Source organism: Balaenoptera acutorostrata, chromosome 8 (assembly GCF_949987535.1).
Source record: "Balaenoptera acutorostrata chromosome 8, mBalAcu1.1, whole genome shotgun sequence".
NCBI lineage: Eukaryota > Metazoa > Chordata > Mammalia > Artiodactyla > Balaenopteridae > Balaenoptera > Balaenoptera acutorostrata.
Window position 1 is genome coordinate 38,873,348 of NC_080071.1, and position 23,352 is coordinate 38,896,699.

The 23,352-nt window shown below is 38.4% G+C and overlaps 1 protein-coding gene across 10 annotated transcripts in view; it reads left to right on the forward strand.

The window, feature by feature from the left end:
• OSBPL6 (oxysterol binding protein like 6) overlaps nucleotides 1–23,352 on the forward strand; it is a 211,579-nt gene that overhangs the window by 178,456 nt on the left and 9,771 nt on the right. For 8 of the 10 annotated variants that reach the window (XM_007190403.3, XM_007190404.3, XM_057551090.1 and 5 more), the window contains 8 exons: nucleotides 712–845; nucleotides 9,410–9,517; nucleotides 11,192–11,329; nucleotides 18,155–18,242; nucleotides 19,052–19,305; nucleotides 20,064–20,201; nucleotides 20,545–20,608; nucleotides 22,125–22,203. In XM_007190403.3, the coding sequence (XP_007190465.1) occupies nucleotides 712–845; nucleotides 9,410–9,517; nucleotides 11,192–11,329; nucleotides 18,155–18,242; nucleotides 19,052–19,305; nucleotides 20,064–20,201; nucleotides 20,545–20,608; nucleotides 22,125–22,203 (1,003 nt within the window). The remainder of the gene's footprint in view (nucleotides 1–711; nucleotides 846–9,409; nucleotides 9,518–11,191; nucleotides 11,330–18,154; nucleotides 18,243–19,051; nucleotides 19,306–20,063; nucleotides 20,202–20,544; nucleotides 20,609–22,124; nucleotides 22,204–23,352) is intronic. The other 2 variants (XM_028168576.2, XM_057551091.1) reach the window with 1 other exon arrangement.

Consider the following 23,352-nt stretch of genomic DNA (forward strand, 5'->3'; position numbering starts at 1 on the left):
CACAACTAGAGAAAGCCCTCGCACAGAAACAAAGACCCAACACAGCTAAAAATAAATAAATTTAAAAAAAAAAAGAAAAAAAAAGTGTGAGTCTGGCTGGAAAGATTCCTTTAAAAAAAAAAAAAAAAACCACTTCTGATATCATGATGTTCTTGGCTGAGAAAGCAATGCAAGTGCTGTTCTTAAGACCAAATCATTTCCTACCCCAAAGAGAACTGGTTAGAACTTCTAAAACAGCTGTCTTATTTATATTGGTAGGACTCATAAAATGCTCTTGTTTGGGTACACACTTTGGGGAAATAATTTTTGATAGTTCTAAATGACTTGCATGAGGCTTCATTGTACACAGAACTGCTCAAATATTGCCTTCAAATATGGCAGAGTAAAACTTGTTCCCTTTTCCTTCTAGGAATTATAGTTTAGTTTCTAAATATTGAAATTTAAAAATTGATAATTTTATATGCTGCTTCCAGGTCTTTGTTGGCTTATCTGGTTTGAAATGCTAAAACTTTCATCCTGATTAATTACCATTCCTATATTTGTGTATGGATGTTCTGGTAGATTCCATTTTATGGCTGACTTTCAATTAGACTGTAACATAAACTTTCCAGAAAATATCTGTGCATGAGTTAAAGTACTGAGAAGTTTATAGTTTTGTATATTCTTTCTGGATCCATTTGATCTTTGTTTCTTACTTTTCTCCCCACGCAGTGCATTCTCTTTTGAAGTCAGCGTTTAATAGCATAGCTATAGAGAAGGAGAAGCTTAAGCAGATGGTTTCTGAGCAGGATCACAATAAAGGCCACAGCACGCAGATGGCACGGCTCCGACAGTCACTGTCTCAGGTAAATGAGAGTGTTTGTTTCACTCTCATAATACGTTCCTAACCCTATAAGCCAAAGATGGGGGTGGAGGCAATCCATCACGGGGATGTCACATCATCTGAAATTCTCCCAAGACATTGCAGTGTCAGTATTACATTTTATTACTTTTCTTCCAAACAATATCAAGGTAAGAGTGAAAATGAACCAAACTTGCTGGCAAACATAATTGCTATTTTGGCTGATTGAATACTTGTAATGCCTCTCTGTAGTCATTATAAGGCAGTCCCTGGTTTAAAAAAAAAAGAAAAAAATCATGCATTTATACATGATTTACATACACATTTAAACAGTTATGTTCCAGAACATGTTTGATCCAATGTCAAATAGACAAAATCTACCAGATCTTCCACGCTTAACTATTTTTTCCCACTTACATTTTAATCTGTTGAAAATTACTGATAACTGTGACCTATTTTTTCTATTCTGATTTGCACTCTTAGGATTTTCTTCCTAACTTATGCTCCCTGAAGCTAGACTCTTATATATATTTCAGTATATATCTTACACTATAATAAATATTACTCAATATATATTATATTGATCTTATTAATACTAATCAAGTCCCTGTATATTTCAAGGTTGAAATTTCTGTTAAAAATCCTTTAAAACTGCACTTATGCTTTCTTTTTCTTTTTTTTTTTTGACTTGTATTTGGATATAATTATAACAAAATACCTCTCCTATAAATGCAGATGATAATGTTAAGAAGCGTTTAAATCTTGGAAAAGCACTCAGATATGTATTCATACTTACGTATTTAGATTTAGCTATATGAAGTTGCACTTATGCTTTCTTACACTGAGCACTTCCTCTGAAATATTTTCATTTAGTCTATAAATGCACCTTTAAAACTTCCTTTGAGACTTCAATGTTGTTATTGATTTTGTGTGAGAACTCAGTGTTTATATAAAATATTGTTCACTTCCTGGTGCCTTGGATCAGAGCGAAGGAGCAAGCAAATCCTGGGTAAGTGGTTTTCCATGTGGATCAGCTCCTGCTTGAAGAGTTTCCCTCAGTTCCTGAAAATTAGACTTAAACTGGTCTCGCCATGTTTTATGTCCCTGAACTGTCAGCTTCTTTTCAGCGTTGAGTTTCACGTTATTGAATGCTGTTTTCTGGGCCACACTTTCTGCTGTTTGCCATCAAACACTGTCAGTTGAGGTGCATATGCTGCTTCCAGTGCAAAACTAGGGAACTCGAGAGCCTGAGCATTCCAAGCGGCAACTGTGTTCCAGTCTGCAGAGGGCTTCCTTCACAAGCACACTTGAACGGTTGCCCTGGACTGATCTCATGTCATGTATCTGTCGGACACCTAGTCCATGTTAATCGATCTTCTGAATCATGATCCTGAAAGGATCATGAATCAGAACGATCAAAATAATGGTGAGTAAACATCATGTATGTCATCCTGTAAATGTGTCAGATACACTTTTGTCCCCCTACATGTTGCAGTGTTTTCTTCAGATGTATTAAGGATTGAAGTCTTAGTGGTATGAGATAAGCTTGTGCTGAGAAAAATAAGAAAATGTGCTTGTTTCCCGCTTGCTTGCTTTTATTTGCTTGTTGGTAAGACAGAAAATAGTAAACACGTCTAAGTTTGGGAGGTCAGGTGAGATTAGAAATGGTGATGAAGAGAAATTTTAAAGCAGTCATTCATTTGTTCATTCATTTATTCATTGTGTTTCATTCAACTACTGTACTTTAGGTACAGTGCAAGGTATAGGATACCAAGTTAAAAGTAGCCCTGGCCATGTTCCCAGGAAGTTCATGATCTGACTACTGAGATGAGCAGTATTTACTCAGGAAGCAAATGGACCACGCTGTAGTCCATTCCCAGTGGCACATGAGCAGTGCAGATTTCCAGGGCTCTGGGTGTTCAGAGAAATGAGAGATGCCTGAGCTGTGAGCAGACCCAGAGATCAGGTTCATGGAAGAATTGGTCCTTGATGGACCTCAGGAGACAGCAGCAGCTGTTAGCAACATGACAAAAGTAAAATAAAGTGAAATTACATCAACTTGCGTGCTTTGGGTTAAATGTTTCCTTCTCTTGTCTAAACATTTATTTGCATCTAGACTTAGAGCCTCAATAGATTTTTGTTGGGTTATTTGCGGGGGTGGGGGGGTGTTATATTTACTTCGTTTTTTTGAACTCAAAAAATGTGAAACTAATTTGGGACTATAAAGATAGTTATACCCTATCCACTAGCAAATTCAGTGCTTCCAGTTCTGTGTTATCACAGCATCTTGGCTGTGTTCACATCCTTGTGTCTGTACATACCTTCCCATTGGGTGGGTCGTTTCCTCCTGAGCTCTAGGGCTCAGGAGAGAGGCCCTGGCAGAAAGATGTGGATACCCCCATATATCAGTGAATTTATAGATGTTGATAAATTGTGTTTTCAGTCAGAATAAAAGAGGCCAGTGATGCTGCCATAGAGAACATTAGTATTTAAAGGACAAGCTAAAAAAAACAAACAAAAAAACGAGGATCCTTTGATGGAAACCCAGGGGAAACAGCTGACAAATTTAGATAGCTATGATCATTGAGATCAAGGGTAAAGAGTTTTGATAATTTCAAGAACGAAAAGGTTAACAGGGTCTGACTTAGCAGCAAATGATATATAGACTGAAAGTCAACCTTGAATTTGGCAGTCATCTAAGTTTGTTTGTATCATGAAGGGAAGGAACTAGCAGATAAGGAGACATTGAAGATGGGAAACAATTAACTGGTGTAGCCATCTTGATTGGCTAATTCTATTATTTTCATTGTGCCTCTTTAAATATAGCACTAAGGATTGAACAAGATATGAAATAGCTTGAGTACATTGAGACAGCTGTTCTACGTATGTTTCTATGTTAATATAACTTCACATTATAGTGTGATTTTAGGTAGCCTAAAGACATCTTTGATCCTTATTCAGGTATCATCAGTTAAAACCCAGATACATTTTTAATGAACAGTTACCAATCCAAGTCTCCCCCCAGAAAGGGAAGGAGAGAGAGAGACTGTTTAAATAACTTCTTAGATTAGTCTAACGTTTTTAAAGCTTATTTTTTATTTGACATAAGTCCGATTTGATATATGTCTAATGATTAAAATGCTGCTTTTCAATAAAGCTTTTAAATATATCAACTTGGCAAATTCCATCATCCTTTTAGAAGGTACATAGCATAATAAAATAAGTAAAATTAGCATTCTTCACTACATGCTCAGCATAAATTTTTACCTGCCTTGGGCATGTAATAATTTGCAAGGCTGAACAGTATAATGAATTTCTCTTCTAAAGTAGTATTTCATCCCTGATCTATATGTATACAAAAATGTACATAATTCTGTTATTTTACCCCATGAAACTTTAAAAGTGAACTTTTACACCTGAAAGGCAGCATAGATGTTGGATTTACACCTGTAGGACAAGGTATTTTATGTGGCATGTATCCCTTTGTAAATGACTTTATTTCACAGCAGCTATAATTGTATGCACTGAACACCAAAATCAAATAGTATATAGTAAGACTATGGTAAACTCAGCCCCCTAGATTACTATAATGAAAGATTCAACTTGCCTTGAGTCTGTCTTCAATACATTACACTCCGTCACTATTACCAGTTTGATTTCTGGCCCCAGAGTTTGTACACAGCTTGTGCTAAATGCATTGGGTGTTGGGTCCATACAAATGTGAGCAGAAGAATATGACCCAGTACTCAGTCTAGAGTTACTGAATTTCATTAAATCAGTACGACATCCACTGTTAGGTGTGCCATCGTTCTGTGCATTACTAAGAAACAAGAAAATGTCAATTAAACTGACCAGTGCGTCAGAGGTGTTAATGTTTGAGGAATTGTGCATATTAGAATCAGTGAAACGTGGTATGTTTGGGAATGTAAGCAAAAACATTGGCTTAAGGCACGTAGCAGCATAGTTAAAGCCCCAGTCATAGCGTTTACCATCCTTCCTGTCTACAGCATTTGATACATCCAAAATAGGTATTCTGTGTTGGGATAAATGTTTTAAGTGTATTTGTTCCTGAATTTCAGACTTCCCTGAGACTTGGCCAGATGTGTTGTATATGAAGATATTCTTCATAGAATCCTTTACATCTTTTTTTTTAGCTATCCAGTAACTTTAAATTGATGTCATTTTGGACACAATTTGGCAATGTTTATTAAAAGCCTTAAAAATATTTTACCCTTTGACTCTTTGGTCCATCCATGGCTGATATGTATAACCTAAGGGGGTAATGCTGAATGTAGAAAGCCTGTATGCACATAAACGTTCATGGCAGCATTATTTATCCTCATAAAAATCAGTAACAATGTAAGTGCCCAAGAGTAGAAAATAATCACTTGTTCCGCAGTTATTAAAATCACATTTGTGAAGAGTTTGAAACATAAAATAAATATCTGTATACAAAGAATAAGTGGCAGACACAAGGTGTAGAATATGTTCCCATTAAATAATGTGGAAAATGCATAAGAAAAAAAGCTAGAAAGAACTATACCAAGCTACCGGGCTTCCCTGGTGGCACAGTGGTTAAGAATCCGCCTGCCAATGTAGGGGACACGGGTTCAAGCCCTGGTCCAGGAAGATCCCACATGCCACGGAGCAACTAAGCCCGTGTGCCACAACTACTGAGACTGCGCTCTAGAGCCCACGAGCCACAACTACTGAGCCTGCGTGCCACAACTACTGAAGCCTGCACACCTAGAGCCCGTGCTCCCCAACAAGAGAAGCCACCGCAATGAGAAGCGCGTGCACCTCAACAAAGAGTAGCCCCCGCTCACTGCAACTAGAGGGAAAGCCCGCGTGCAGCAACGAAGTCCCAATGCAGCCAAAAATGAATAAATTAAATAAATAATTTTTAAAAAAGAAAGAAAGAGATATACCAAGCTACCAGAAATTGGTTGATTGGGTAGTAAGGTATGAATTTTTAAAAATATTTTTCTACTTTTTTGTGTTTTCCAAATACACTATAATAGTATTTTTTTTAATAAAAAACAAGGTGATTTTTAAGAGATACCCAGGTTCTTGACAGCTCTAGCTTTGACAGTTTCCATACTCATATTCTCACTCCTTTTCAACCAGTTTTGCTTTTATCTGAAGGGTTTAAGTCTTCTGGTGATCCCATATTGCCATATGTTTCATATCCTTCTCCAGCCTTCAGGCTTCTATGTGTCCTTCCCAGAACCCACAGTTCCATTCAGTAAAATGCATATGCTATGCCGGAGTCTCACCCAGTCTAGGTAAATTCTCACCCATTGTCTGCCTAGGGGGGTGAATGGTAGTTAATAGCCAAGGAGGTGAGGATTTGGGCAATTAATTCTGGCTTAGAACTTCAAGATGGTAACTTCTTTTATAGATGGGTCAGGAATTATGTGTTTCTTGGATATATTACACTTGAATGTGTATGAGGGACATGAGGTGTGGGGAAATGAGTATACTTTGCGGAGAGTTTGTAGTGCGGTCTGAGCTCACTCATGAAAGCAAGTAGTGAGACTTCCTAAAGAATCTAGGCACGGTTCCTGAGCCCAAGGCTGCTTCCTGCCTGTTAGGCCTTGGCCCCGTCTGCCACTCCTAGAGCAATGTTATTACTCACAAGTTTCCATGGCTTTTCTTGCTCATGAGCTGGCGCAAGTGGCTGGCGACGTGCCTCCTTTCCCCTCGCTTCACCACTGTACTCCTTGGGTGCATTCTGTTTATTGCTTCTGCCATCAACTGGGCTCTTCTATGTTAAGTACCACTAATAGTGTCATTTCACTGAAAATATCTGTATACCTCGATGTTCCCAAGGATGTTTCCATAATATCATTGTAGAGAAAATAGATGAGCTTCAGGGAGGGAAGTAACAAATGTGGTCCTGAGCACTCCCTAAGAGTGCTCATGGTGCTTGGTTGTAGCCAACTTCAAAAACAGTCTGTGTGGGGCTTCCCTGGTGGCGCAGTGGTTGAGAATCTGCCTGCCAATGCAGGGGACACGGGTTCGAGCCCTGGTCTGGGAAGATCCCACATGCCGCGGAGCAACTAGGCCCGTGAGCTACAACTACTGAGCCTGCGTGTCTGGAGCCTGTGCTCCGCAACAAGAGAGGCCACGATAGTGAGAGGCCCGTGCACCATGATGAAGAGTGGCCCCCGCTTGCCACAACTAGAGAAAGCCCTCGCACAGAAGCGAAGACCCAACACAGCCATAAATAAATAAATAAATAAATAAAAATTAAAAAAAAAAAAAACAGTCTGTGTGAATGAGGCAAAAGGAGGAGCCATCCTGGCAAGACACACAGAAATGGGCTGTTGCATGCTCCGCATCTGCTTACACTTTCTGCCCTTGGGGTTGCCAGAGTTGGAATAGTATTTATTTCCACGCTTTTTTGTGCCACGTAACAACGTTTTTCTACCACTGCATATATATTATTAATACAATATTCCTTTAATTTTCAGCTCATTTCCTATTGATATTATCAGCTAGAGGCTACCTTTTGTGCCTTCACACACACCTGTAGGCAAGATTACATTTAATGAATACTGGATGAGATGAGAGCTTAAATGGGAATTTAACTTTCTTAAACATCCAGAGCAAACAATTCTCCAAATTTCCTTATAAATGGGACACTTGTGGGTAAAACTCCCATCCTCTGAAAAAAACATTACTTATCCTTGCCCTTGAGTTTTTGTGGGGTTTGTTTTGTTAACTCTATTCCAGGGGCAACAAAACGTGCAGTCACTCTGGAGGAACCCTTAGTTGAGGTTTGTGTGAAACCCTGAAGTCATAAATGTGATTCTGCAATTAAAACCATCTTACAACTTACAACAAGGCCTCCTACTTCCAAGACAACAAAATATATCTGGTTCTAATTATTTCAATAACTAAGACAGCTTTCAGTACACTTGTGGACAGAAAAATAATGAAAGAACAAGTAAGCATAGGTAGTCACAAAGAATACGAATTATACAGTATTTTTTTTTTTCAAATTTCAAGTGTTTGAGATTTTGCTCCAAGAAAAATGATCCTGAGCACTTTTGCAGAATATAAAGGTATTAGGAAGCACATGGTTTATTTACTAAAAAAGCAATCACCTTTTTTCTCACTAACACATCCCTGTTTTCTCAGAGAACTGGACACATATTTCCTCCTGTCTGCAATATGACTGTAGAATCTTTGTCCACCTTTAATCCATCAATACTTGACAGCCCACAAAGACCAAGTGTGTTCTGTTTTACACATAGTTTACAAACTGGTTTAAAGACTTTAAACAAAAGCCAAAAGCTGCGAGTGAACAGTTTTCTTCTTAAAAAGCAAAAGCTGGGATGAAGGCAGAGGGGCTGTTCCGTGCTCCATGACCAAGGATTCTGCACCCCTCAATGCAAGTGTGAAGTTTAGCCACTGTGTAATTTATCCTGGGTGATTTAATAGGTACAGAGTTATAGTTATGCTGTTATATTTGTATACGTATTGGTTTACCGTAGTCATCGACTCTTTACAAAGAAAAGCAGAATCTTCACTCCCCGGGGCAGATGTGCTCCTCAGTAAGTCCTGACATTTATCTTTTCACTCTGAAACATTCACTTCCATCTTCTAATTGCTGGTTTTAATGGGAAGGAAAGGAGCTGTCCAGCTTTTCACTGGGCTTTGTCCTCACAAAGGTCTTTTACTTGAGACTTGGTGTAATCCAGTCAGCTACATGTGTCTTCTGTATATGGAACAGGTTCCCACGCACTAATGTGCTCCATGTGCCTCTGTCCCCAGGGCCCCTGTTAGGGAGCCCATGCTTATGTAAAGCTGTTCTCTTCTTGCCCCACCCTCTAAACTGAGTTGTAGCAGATGGTGTTTTACTGATGCTGACTTAGGGTGTGTTAAAAGTCACGGGATGCAGGTAGCTTGGAGTTAGTTTCCTTTTTGTGATATGTTCTTTATTATACTTGCCGATGTTTACACTGTTCAGGGAAGGCATCTTTGGTCTACGCTTGAGTTAGTTCTGCTGTACTGTCATAGGTATTAATTATGTGCTCCTAGAAAGTGGAAAGACAACTATTTTCTTTCACCAGACTAAAATATAGCTTTATAAAATATAAAGCCAGTTCATTGTTCATTACATTTCCAAATAATTTTTAAGATATCTGGTTTTGAAACAACTCCCAAATTTTAGAAACTAAAACCAAAAAAAAATTGAAAGACTCAACAATTTTTATCCTAGGGTGTAAAATGTGATATATATGTGGTGGTAGACTGGGCTTGGGTGTAATGGACCTGACTCTAAGGGAGAGAAAATTCCATGAATCATTTTTATGAAATCCGTGAACTCTTTCAACCCACTAACCTACTAAGTAGTAGTCTTATATTGCAAAAAAATGAGTGCCTTAATTCTGAGCCGTTTATTTCCTTCTTACCAGTGGGATCTGGCCTATGGTGGCTCCAAAAGTTTCAGCTAAGAACATCATAAGACTTTGTTGTCTAAAGTGTACCTGTGTGCTTGTTCTGCTTTATGCTTGCTTAATAACTTGAAATTACATACGCGGTTTTTGTTATTTTAAGGCACTCAACCAGAATGCTGAACTAAGGAGTCGGTTGAACAGAATACATTCAGAATCTATTATTTGTGATCAGGTTGTCAGTGTAAATATTATTCCTAGCCCTGATGAGGTAAGACTCATTTTTAATAGATGTAGAATACTTATTTTATAGCATCTAAATCTACTGCCTATTTTTATTTATTTTCATACAGTTCTTTCACTGCTGATACGATTCCCTGCATAAATATTGTGTTGCTGACAGTTCAGTTTTCTTTGGAGTGAAGGATGTACATGAGCTTGACATCATTGATTCTTGGTGATCAGTTGTCTATTTTTATTTATTCCTGTGTTCATCTCATGCTACTGAATATTTAGTTTGTATATACTCCAGCTTGTGAATTTTCTCTCACTCTTCATTTGAAATATTTTTTATCATCAATGGCCCATGAAATGTTGAAACAAACCCTTTTAGCTGAGAAGGTGCTAAATAGAAGTTTGCTTAAGGTTTGTTTTAAAAGTCCTAGCTAAGAAGAGAAGTCACGTGACCTTGCTAAGATACTACTATTAGTGCTGCTACAGCTCCTACTGATGATGATGCTAATAATTAATGGTTAACAGGTGTCAAGTGAATGCTTACTATGTGCTTGGCATTGTGCTAACCCAGTTTATACATGTTATCTCATTTCACACCCCCAACAACTCTCTGAGGTAGGTGCTATTACTCCATTTTTCAGAAGAATTTTTGAAGAAATGGTAAGCGGATAGGAGAACATTCAGTATTTGGGCTAAACTTGAGTGTATAATTCTGTTTATAATCCTTTATAAAATTATTATTTTTAGCCATGAGAATTTATACTTTTCAACAGTAATACATGTAACAAGGTGAGAGTTTTAACTAATACTAAGGCCATATTTGCACCAAAAATATACATTTTTCTAGAAATCTGTGGGTGCAAGTGTTCTGCCATCTAACTGCTTAGGAAATACCATCCCCAGACAGCTTCTCTTTGATGTAAGTTACCCACCCCGCGTCCATCCACCTCCATGGGTCCCGTGATCTCTGATGACACATATGCCTACTCAACTGCCCAGAATGTAGAGGTATTTCTAAAATTTTGTCATTCAAAAATTAGTCAACAATCTCAGTTTGAATCTTCTTTTCAACTTGAAATGTGTACTAGAATATATATATTTTAGTTCTCTTACATATTTTTCTGATTGAAACTTAAATTGTATCCTTGAAAACAATATTTATTACTTACTGAATAAAAATACAATTTGAAATAAGGTTCAATACTCTAATCATATGTTTCATTGGATAAAATTCATGATCAAACTGGAAAATGACTTTTATATATTCCGTCTCAAAAATTTGTCTTGTAGACTGTTTTCTTAGCATATCTCTAGTGGTTTCTACAAATACTGCTTGAGGTGTAGTATGCTGGTTAGAATATGGCTAGTTAATGACAAGCCTAAGCATATGACAAGGAACTTGTCTCCACAGTCAATTCAGGGTATTGATAGGGGCTCAACCGGTTACATTCCACTTAATATTAATTGAGCATAGATTTAAAATCAACTCACCTTTCACCTGCACCTTTTGGATTCTTTAGGCATATTGGAAGGAAACTTATGCAGTGGTCATTACTCAGTTGCAAGTGAAAATTAGCTGTGGTCACCACTCTTTTAACATATAGTGTGAATTTTTCTAGAAATCTGGCTAGTACGTCATGGTCTCATTTGAACAAATATCCATTCTTACAGGGAAGAAAACGATTACACCATATGCTTTTCTCTTCTGTAGGCTGGTGAGCAAATCCATGTCAGTCTCCCCCTGTCACAACAAGTAGCCAATGAGAGCCGCCTCTCCATGTCGGAGTCTGTCTCTGAGTTCTTCGATGCCCAAGAAGTGCTCCTCTCTGCAAGCTCATCAGAGAATGAGGTAAGGTTCCTTGATGCATCAACCCTAACTGCTTCTGACCATGAGTTTGGGTTAAAGAAAGTAAGACTGTGGAACTTTTTTTTTTTAATATTATAGTAAGATGTCCAAATAGTAGCAAAGCCAAAAGCATGCAAACTATATGGTTTCCATTTACTGAGCCCTTAACACTCTGGGCACCAACTCAATAGTCACAAATTGGATGAATAAAAAGAAAGAATCAAGATTTATTCTGACTTACCTGTACAGTTCATATTTCAGGGTTAACAAATAGTTGATAACAGATTCCTTTATAGAAGGAGACTATCTAATAAATGTATTAAGCATGAGAAAATAAGAAAATTACCATTCATGTTTGTACATACACACACACACACACACACACATACATCCATACACATCTTTGCCAGAGACAAGAATTTGAACTTAGAAGGATAATGTCTAGCATATATCTAGTTGGCTAATTATCATTTTTGGAGGTTACCACTGGCTACCATAAAAGCTTTATTGGATTGCTTGTCATACCCGTGAATCTTGGCAAGGTCTTGGAAACAAGAAATCTCTTCCTTGGTCAGGTTGCAGAAATTCTTTTACTGAAATTTAGTCAAGTACACTTAGAATTTCTTTTTCTTTTTTGGCATGGGAGAAGCAGCCAAAACTCTTTCCCACACAGTTGTTTAAGAATTTTGTCATTTGAGATTGCAGATCTGTACTGCATTTTTACAAAAAGGAGATGAAATAGTTGCTAAGTGTTAATTCCATATGCATAGAAAATAGATTGAAAGGAAAAATCCTGACAATTAGTAGTAGTTCTTTTTGGATGTTTGGAAGTATGAGTGATTTTAGAAACAAAAATAAGTGGAAAATAGAAAGAAAGAATGAACACATCACTTTTCTAATGGAGAAAAACTAAAACAGAATTCTTGTATCAGGTACTGAATTTGTTACCACATCAAGCTAGGCACTTGCCTCTCAGATTCCAAGTCATACATTAAAAGATTCACAGAAACTCCCATTCACAAGCCAGAGAACTAGTTTAATGTTAGTTCTACACACTACCAGCATTTTTTTCTCTGACTCTCCCTTTTCTGGGCTTCCATTGCTGACCCAGTTCTTTGTCGTTATTCAAGCAGACAAACTTAACTATACATTATCTGGGCTTTGACCCATCATCTGATAAGTTTATAGCATACCCCTATGAGAGCAACCTAATTTCCCTATTTCTTTTTTTTTTTTCTTTTTTCCCAGAGTAAACAATGATTTATTAGAATATAGACATGCCCATTCATTTTCATATTGTCTATGGCTGCTATTTTGCTACAGTGGCCAAGTTGAATAGTTGTAACACAGATATATTGTACCCAAAGACTGAAATATTTACATCTGGACTTTTACAGAAAAAGTTTGCTATCTCTTTCTCAAAAGTTACCCGTGGCATCTATTCCTTTAAACCAACGGGCTTTTTTTTTCAGTTGTGCTTTATTTTTGACCCTTTTTATGAGACTAAAATGCAGTTAAGGAAGCAGTACAATTTGAGGTTAAGTATTCAGCTTCTAGAACTCTGTATCAGGGTGATGATATTTCAAACTCTGACACTTGCTAGCTAAGTCTTGTTAGATCAGTTCCTTACGTTCTTTAAAATTTGTAGTTAATATATAAAATAAACAATAACAACATTGACACAGACGGTTTTGAGTATTTGATGAGATGATCCCTATTAAACTCACTGGCTTGATATACAGTAAAATCTCAGGACATGTCATCTTTTTGTTAAACGATGTGTTGGAGGTTCACTGAGTTTAGATGACTTACCAGAGATTACTTGATTAGATCTGGAAGGACAGACTGAATCCTGGGCCTTAACCTCTCAAGCCAATACAAAATCTACTATAATTCCCTATTTCTAATTCTTGGGGTCACATTCAACTGGGCACCCAGCTGCCACTTGCACCAGCCACTGGCAATGCAGAAATGAAGAGGATGTGAAGCAGGTTACATGCATGAGTCCAAGCAAGATGGTGGTACCACCCCCGTGAAAGAGTGGACCAAGTGGCCGATAGAGGGGCAAGGTAGTAGAGGACAGAGGCGCGTGGAGATGATATACTCACTTTAAGGCATTGTGAGTTTATCAGACCTTCCAATGGAGTTATCTGGCAACCTTTCGGATATTCACGTCTACAGCTCAGGGAGAAAGCAGGTCTAAAGAGAGAGCAAGAGTCAGCTCAGGTTCCACCCAACCACCTGCCTGTGAGACATTGCCACCTGGGTGCTCCACAGACTGTCTAATTCAGCATGTCCAAGTGAATTAATCAACAGCCCCCTTACACACACGCGCACACACACCCCAAGGGGAAAAACTCACACTTACCCATACTTCTCATATTGCTTTTCTAAGTGCTTTTCTCCCCAGGTGTTCACATCAAATACCTGAGTTGCCTCAGTATTTCCCTTCACTACCACCCACCACCCATGTTGATTTACTCATCGGGTTCTGTAATTTCTGTCACCTAAATACTCTCAGATACATACAGTTTCCTAAAGCTTCACTGCTGCTACTGCAATTCAATCCTCCATCAGCTCCCTACCTAAATTACCCTGTCAATCTCCATAACTCGTTTTCCTGCCTCCTTTATTGCCCCCTCGAATCCATTTTCCACTGGGCAGCCTGGCTAATCTTTCCAAAATGCAAATCTGATGATGTCCCTATTCCCCAGTGCCCTTAGGATGACAATATAAACTCCTTAGCTATCGTACAAAGACCCATAATCTGGTCTCTGCTCTCAGCTGCAGCTTCTTGCAACCTCTTCTTCTGGTGCCTTTCAGAGGCCAGTGGAGTGCTTCCTGCAGTTGTCAATTTGCTCCAGACACCCCTTGTCCCTTGCTGAAATGAGGAAAGTGACTCTCTCCTACAACCCACACTGGAAAGAACTAAGCTATACATCTGTTCTTTGTGACTGTATCTTGCAGGTTTTCATAAAATGTGTTTTACTTAAATCTTTCCCCTTTATCACAACACTCAGTCTTAAGTATTTGAAGAGGCTGGATCAGGAGATAAACCCAAGTGACAGGCACCTCCATGTTCTCAAGGTTGCTCTTCCCCTCAGGCTAAGACTTTGTTCCTGAGGCAACCTCATCTGCGCAAGTTTCTAAGTTCCCTTGTGATGAGATGCCCCCAGAAGGCTCCTTGAGTCTCTGGACAACAGACTTGGCAAGCCCACCTGGTTGGTTTACTGTACATGTGAGAATCCTAGTAGCCGCTGCAGGATGGGCTCAACTGCATATTCTACATGACAGCTGCCAAAGGCTCTTGGGCCTCTGCATTGCCGCCCACCCTGGCTGAACACTTCCACGCCACGCGGTCAAATTGCTCACTCGCTTCAGTCTACTCAAAAGTCACCTTCTGAGAAGCCTACCCTGGATGCCCTACCTACAGTGTAGAGCTACCATTTATTTCCCCCTCACCCCTGACCTTTCACATGATTTCCCCTCACCCCTGACCTTTCACATGATTTCCCCTCACCCCTGACCTTTCACATGCCTCTTCCCTTCTGATTTTTTTTCCATAATGCTTATCACTATCCAACAAAATATTTATTTCATATGTTTATTGTGTGTCTCCCCCCACTAGAGTGAGGGCAGAGATTTCACCACTCTGTCCCCAGCACTAGAACATTCTGGTGAACCAGGAACTCAGTAAATATTTGCTAACTGAATGAAGGAGAGAATGCTTATAGCTCCTTACATATGATTAATCGGAGAAACATCCGGGCCTTAGCTGTCTTACATTAACATTTTCCATACCTGAGAGAAAAATCTTTATGTGCTTCACTTGATGAATGTGCAACCTCTTTTAAAAAAAATGCTCTTCTTATTTCCAGAATGATCTACTTCCTTGCCTCTACTTTTAAACTTGTTTCTGCAATGCTGCATGCCTGGTCGCAGTTAGAAAAAAATATTTCCTGAACTCTTTTGAATCCCAAACCTCTTAAAGAGAAATATTTGGCTCCAAGACTTCTTGACCATGGGAGAGAAAATAAATATATATTAATTGTTTCATTATAATATGGCAGAGCCTTAACTTTATATACAGAATAACATGAGTGGACCATAGCCAGACTGCCCAGCCTTAGCTACTGCTCACACATACGATAATATAGATCTTATTCAGGGCCCACTGTCATTGTAGAGTTCTTTTATATTCGACACGGAACTTTCTACATGGGCATGGATATTGGACCATTTCTATCATATATTAGTTTGGGTGAAATTAGAAATTGAAGAGGACTAGACTGTTTATAGCTTCTAAATGTTCATGTAATAAACATGCATGCACCATGAATTAGGTTCAGGCAGGCATTTGTCTTCTCTAACATAATTGGATGTGATTAGCTTTTTTCAGAGAAATCACATGGAAGAGTTTGATTTACTTTTTATTTCTATCAAGGTTTAGAATGTGGCTTTCATGGGCCTAAAGGTTTAGCCTTCCATTTAGTTACAGTCAATGAGAACTGGAAGCCAGCTACAGTGGGAAAGTACAAATCAGAAAAAGACTTTATTCTCAATTTGCCATCTTTATAGCATTGCTCAGGGTGCAAAAGCAAAACTATCATTATTCATTTACGTGAAATCATTCTGAGTATAACTCTATCTCCCTAAATATATGAATGCTCCCCCCAACTCTATTAAAAACATCAGCAATAAATCCAGAAACCTTAAAGGCAAAGGCTGATGGTTTTTATTACATACAAATTTCAAACTTTTACATGGCCAAAAAAGAGTGGCATAAACAACATTAAAAAATAAATTGCAAACTAGAAAAAAATGCGATTTATATGACAAGCTGAAAAAATGTGTGAAAGATAAGACAGCAATTTCACTAAAGATGAAATTCAAACTAGAGATGTTTTATGTGTTAGGTAGATACATACTAATATAGATTGATAATGTATAGTGTTTAAGTGGGTGTGAGAGATGGATGCTCTCATATACTGATGATGAGAACAAAGAAATACAGTACAATTTTCCAGGAGAGCAATTTGGCAACATACAGCTAAAGCCTAAAAGTGACTCATTTGACCCAGCAATTTCGCTTCTGGGAATAAATCTTAATGAAATTGCCAGACAGATTCACAGAAATATGTTTACAAGGATGTTCATCCAAGTATTGTCTATAAATAATAAAAAATTGGAAGCCACGTGAATGCTGGTTAAATTCCTTGTGTTATATAACTGTCTAATGAAATACGTTGCCATTCCAAGTAAGGATGAAGAGCTATATTTATAAGAATGGAAGTGTATTCAGAACACTATAAAATAGTTTGTAAAACAATCCCCTTTTTCAGTATCTAAAGATAAACGTATCTGTGTTTACATAGGTATTTTGAAATTGGGGGTAGTACCTATGAAATGTTGAAAGTGATTTCTTTTAGGTCATAGAATGGGTGATTTTCATATCATCTGTTTAGCTTCGTGTAATTTCTAATTTTTTACGATAAGAATGTTTTGTTTTTATGTTCAGAAAAAATACAGCATATTTCCATTTTGAAGAAAGTAAATAAGTATCAACAGTTTTCTTGCCTATAGTAGAAACATTGGTTTTCCCATTCCTCTGAATGGCTCTACAGTACTTCTCTGTTTTCTTATCTGCTCTGTCTCTAAATCCCCTTAGTACATATATTGCCCCTTAATTTTATTCTTTTTTTTTTTTTAATTCATTTTGTCTGTGCTGGGCCTTCGTTGTGGTGTGCGGGCTTCTCTAGTTGCAGCATGTGGGCTCTAGAGCACGTGGGCTCAGTAGTTGCAGTGCGCATGCTTAGTTACAGTATGTGGGATCTTAGTTCCCTGACCAGGGATCAGACCCGGGCCGCCTGCATTGGGAGCACGGAGTCTTAACCACTGGACCACCAAGGAAGTCCCTGCCCCTTAATTATATTCTTATGTGAATTTTGGTTTCATTTTAGTTCCATGTTTCTCTCACGTAGAGAATGGCTTAATTCTCGATTTCTCTCTGTCCCTAAATCCTTCTCCCCTGCCCCCAAATAATCTGCCAAATTTTGTCCGTATACTTCAGATGTGGTTCCCAAATGCAGCTTTACTACTTGATCCTTGCTGTGGCCATCTTAGTGTTATTGGTCAGTATTTCTTACCCAGATCTATGTAGGATCCTATTGTCTGGCCTCCCTAGGGAAAGCTGCTGAGTATCTTCCTGAGAACTAAATATGACTGTCATTTCCTTGCATTTAATAACTCATATGATTATATTGTGAACCCTTTATGTTGACATGAAAAGCCCTTCACAGTCGGACCTCATCTCGTTCTCCCTGTCCTCTGTTACAGCCACTCGACTTCTTAGCACTCCTAGAATAAATGTTTCTCTCATGATCCTTGCCGTTGCACACTATCCCTTCTTCTTGTGCTTCTCCCCCTTCTAACAACTGGGCAACTCCTGCATCCTCCAACACCCAGTTCAAATATTACTTCCTCCGGGCAGCCTCTCCTGACTCCTCTAGGGGGATCCATAGGGCCTCCTTTTTTGCACATTCTTACTGTGTTGAATTGAAACATTTCTGGTTATGCACTGGCCTCCCCCAGCGTCTCAGCCCAACTAAGACAGAACGCTACTTAAAGACAGGGCTGCTTTCTGGCAATCCTACATTCTGGCTCACGGAAGACCCTCAGGTGTTCATTGCACATATGCCACATACAGTTCCCACTGTGACCTCTGCTTCTCATTTGGGCAATATCCTGTTGTTTTTCATTGTTTGTGTTTTCTAAACTTTCAAGACTTAATGAGAATTCTGATCCTTTCTACGTTCTTCACTTCCTTAGGCTTCAGATGATGAGTCTTACATCAGTGATGTGAGTGATAATATATCTGAAGACAACACCAGTGTTGCAGACAACATTTCTCGGCAAAGTATGCATCCTTTGAGCTTCCAGGTGGTTCTATCTACATGCCAAGTTACAATGCTGATGATTCAATGAACAATCATTTTGACCCTGTAGCTAATTTTTCCTTTTGCAGCTGATTGTTCAATAAATTTGTATTCGTATAATCTGGTGAGGTAAATGGTTGAAAATTTTGTTAGGCAGATGGTTAAAAGAAAAAGTTTAAATATCGTATATTAACGCATATATGTGGAACCTAGAAAAATGGTACAGATGAACCGGTTTGCAAGGCAGAAATTGAGACACAGATGTAGAAAACAAACGTATGGACACCAAGGGGGGAAAGTGGCGGGGTGGGGAGGGTGGTGTGATGAACTGGGCGATTGGGATTGACTTGTGTACACTGATGTGAATAAATTGGATGACTAATAAGAACCTGCTGTATAAAAAAATAAATAAAATTCAAAAATTAGAAAATAATAATAACAATTATAAAAGACATACAGAAGAAAAAAAAAGTTTAGTTCTTGTGTAAACCAAAATTTTGTGTCCTTCATATTAAATATATTTAATTTTTAGAAGTTTGACTTGTCTTTTATTGTGTAATACTTGAGTATATTTAACACTTTGTTTAAAAAACTATACGTTGATGTTCTGTGCATTTATCAGCAACCTTGTATTGAAATAATTCTCTTCCCTCTTGAGAGAGTATAATGAAGGCTTAAGAAATGTATCACAATCAGAATTATTTGAAAGGGTTCCTACCCTCCCAGGTTCTGGGAAATAAGAAAAGCAAGATCTCTTTCACTGTGATTCTCCTCTTTCTCCCTCTTCCAGTCTTGAACGGGGAGCTTACAGGAGGAGCCTTCCGAAACGGCCGTCGAGCACGCCTGCCAGCTCCCTGTCCTGACACCAGTAACATTAACCTATGGAATATCTTGAGGAACAACATTGGTAAAGACCTGTCTAAAGTCTCCATGCCTGTGGAGCTAAATGAGCCACTCAATACTCTGCAGCACCTCTGCGAGGAAATGGAGTATAGTGAGCTTCTGGACAAGGCTTCGGAAACGGACAGTCCCTATGAGCGCATGGTAATAAATAACAGAGCAGCGCCCTTTGGAGATTTGCCAACCCTAGACCTGGGCTAAGGCAGAATTCATTATGATAGCATATTTGGTTGTTGCCTAATACTCTCACCGCATAGGTAAGAGGAATCCATTTGCATAAACCAGGCAGGGCCAAAAAGATCCAGACACCTCTACTGAAAGATACACACTTTGTGACTTATTCTTGGTTCTGGGTGGTTCTAAAGTTAGAATGTAAAGGTATCACGCTCCTTACAGGTTTAAGACATGCCTAGCCTTGCTTTATCAGCTTTTCCTGAATGCCAGGGGAGCCCATTTGTTCAGGAACTTAGGTCTGAGAAAGTAACCTCCTGTTTGTTCTTTGCCCTGGCCTCTACTCCATGTGATTGTGCAAAACTTGACCTGCCCTCTGAAAAGCACCACCAGCCACAACCCTCCTGCTAAGATTGTACAAATGGCATAACCTATACACTGGCTTTCAGAACCTTTGAACTCCGTGATACTCAGGAAATTGGACAGGCAGATGAATGAAGAATATTTGGCTTCAGTTGTCTGCTGGTTCCCATGCAGAGAGTTTAACCTCATTTTCAATTATCTTTTTTTCCCTATGAGTATATGAAGAGTCTGTGCAAAAAATAGAAAATGCAAATGCCATCAAATGAGCACCCACTGGTGGGAGTGTATAAAATCTAGAGGAATAAGGGACAAACAGACCTGGAAGTAGTCTCTCCTATATTATTTTCCTCTCTTAAATGTTTTAACAGGTTCTTATTGCTGCATTTGCAGTTTCAGGATATTGCTCCACCTATTTCAGAGCAGGAAGTAAGCCATTCAACCCTGTCCTTGGGGAGACTTATGAATGCATTAGAGAGGACAAAGGATTCCGTTTTTTCTCAGAACAGGTAAGTCCCACTGGACTCAGTGAGTTTCTGTGTAGAAACTGTAGGAGTGCTGTTTGATGATGAAAATAGCTTTTTGATAAACATCTGACTGAGATGGGTTATAATACTAGTTAACAGAAAATTCACTTAGCCTATCAATATAACTACAACCTCTAAATGTGTTTAAGCATGAAGTTGTAAAAGTTAAAGATTCAGTAATTTACTTATACATTTTGAGAAGAATTCACTAATGGAGATGGATGAGTTGAGTAGTTTTTATTTGGGGGTAGCCAATATACATTGTAAAAAATTGTCATTTATGGAAGTTTTAACACTGATGTCATTTTTTGTTTTTAACTATCAGGTTAGCCATCATCCACCCATTTCTGCCTGTCACTGTGAATCCAAGAATTTTGTGTTTTGGCAAGGTTTGTATTTCAATTATCACTTCAAAATCCAATTGATGAGCCTATGAGAAAGTTTCTAGTTTCCAAAGTACTCAGTTTAGATTTCTACTTTTAGAACTCAGAGAATATTGGTAGTTGGTGTGGAGTTCAGTTTGAGAAATTAGATTTCCTGATTTAAAGATGGAACCGTGTCATCCAGGAGATGAGATTATTTATTTAGGAAGCAAAGCCCTATGGGACAGCAGAGCTCTGTGCTGACTATGCCAGCTCAGGGCTATTCCTTTACCTCATTCAACTCATTGTCTGCATCTTTAGCATGGAGGTTGTATCTGCTGGCTTCTTGCTTCTTGAGGGTGTGCCAAGAGATCTTAATCCTCAAAGAAGGCTCTAGAACATGTCATATGTGGTCACAGTCTATTTAGATATATATACATTGCAGTGATTTCTGGTCTTTAACTCATTGAGGCTTGGGGGTTTGGATTGAAGTCTCTACTAAATCAATACCCATTGTTCGATTAGAATGTTGCAAACTCGCCTAGAATAAAAAGTTTCAAAACCCCTCTAGAAAGAAAAAAATATGTATGTAAATTTACCATTAAGTGTGATTAGTTCCCTCACATTCAGGGGAGGTCAAAAGGGTACTTCACTGATCACAGAATGACTCTTCTCACATGTACTTCCTCAACCTAAAAAGGATATGAAATGATAGAGCAGCACTGTGACTGTACTTTATTGCAGATTAAGAAAGTAAATCATTTCTTGTTCATAACAAAGAGTCAGAAATTTTGTGGAGATAGCACTAAGCTCCCTTATTTCATCAGAATGAGACCGGGCAGTTATGACAAATGCACAGATACACCTGAGTGACCACAAGTAAAACATAAAGCCATCATGTGAGATGAAGTGCTGGGCCCTGGGTGGTATCTTAACCAGCACGGGAACATGTTCATTAAGTCAATCCCACTCTCTCATAAATCTTACCTATCTGTGTTTAGAGGCATTATTTTTTTACTGTTCTCCCAAGTCATGTAACTCTTTAAATATGTATATAAATCAATTGTACTGCCATACCACAATCTGCAGTTACTTTTTCTATACATCATACACACACACACATACACATACACACATATATACATATATATATATAAAATATTTCCACCATTTAGTTAAAACTTAAGACAATATTTGTGGAGACGTTAACGCCGAGTAGAGTCTATGTATGTGAGGATGTGAATATGCACACATACACACACAGGTTATTCCAAGACTTTACCAATTTTATTTGTTGAAAATACATATAGAGCATATATTATGGAAAAATATACATAGATATTTGGGGGGGGGGTTCACAGTTAATCTTCTCACCTTGGGCCATCCTCAGGCACTTGTCTTACTAAAACAACACTATAGAATCAGTTGGGATTACAAAAGTTTCCTTTGTAAAATATAAAGTGTAATACAAAAGTTCATTTTTCTAGAGTAAATGATTAGATATGGAGTGTATATTTCTTGTCCTCTGCCTTATGTCGTTTAGATATCAGATGGAAAAACAAGTTCTGGGGGAAGTCAATGGAAATCCTGCCTGTGGGAACCCTGAATGCCATGCTTCCAAAGTAGGTTGTGCTCATCTTCCTTTTGGTCTCTTATCTGCTTTTTAAAATCATAAATGGCTATTTGAAGCTCTAGAAGGTGCCAAGGGGTCATTTCCCTGTATGGCCAATGTTTCTGATAACTTCACCGAAGTTTTGAGACTGGGCCCCGACAAAAGCTAATGAGAACTTTAGCAGATGTGTCGAAGCTTCCTTTTTATCTCTTCACATCCTGCATTCATCAGTCAACGCCCGCCTGTCCCAGTCACCACATTAGTTTGCATTTTATATGAAAATAAAATGCAAACTAAAATGGCTCTTTTTAGCCATTTCTTTTTTATATAATTTATACTTTCACTTTTGAGTTCATCTTAGATCCAGGCACTATTTTTAATGTTTAGTTCATTAAGGAAGTGATAGAATCCTTTTATGGTTGTTTTCTAGAGGATATAGCTTGTACATCTTAATATTAATTGAAGTTTTCATTGAGGCCAAAGGCTTGATTGTTTTTCTTTCTTTCTTCATTTGGTTGATTTTTGTTCTGTTTTGTTTTTGTCTATTTGAATGACAGAATTTGCTGGTAGATTCAATATAGAGGATGATGGGGAGAGGGAGGAATTCCCAGAACCACAAAATAAACTTTCAATATTTACAAACTCATGAGGAAGAGAGTTTTCCATAGTGCCTACATCATACCAATTCATAAATTTTTTAGAAACCCAGAAGCATTTTATTTTGAAACTGTTTTATTTGAACATATATGTAATGTGCAAATTTAAAGGTGAGTAGGAACTTTGTCATCGCCTTCCTTGGCAGAAACTCGGTAACCTTACTCTCCAGAATTTGTATTAGATTTATGCCATCTATGCTCATCAGTCTTTTCCCAAAGAATTATTCACATATTTGGCCTTAACTCACAGCATGAAACAATGTCCTCAGAGTAGCCTTTCTTGAATGCACACCCTACTGTCTCCTCCCTAGGACCCTACTGTGGTGGCCCATTGCCTGTAGGGTAAATCCAGACTCACTGGTGGGTCATTGAGGGCCTTGGCTGCTCTGCCCTGTCCCACCTTTCCAACCTTACCTCCCGTCACACCCACTCACCTGAAGTGTGCCACACACAGGCCCCCGGATGCATTGTGCCCTTCTGGCCTCTGTGGCTTCGTCTCTGCC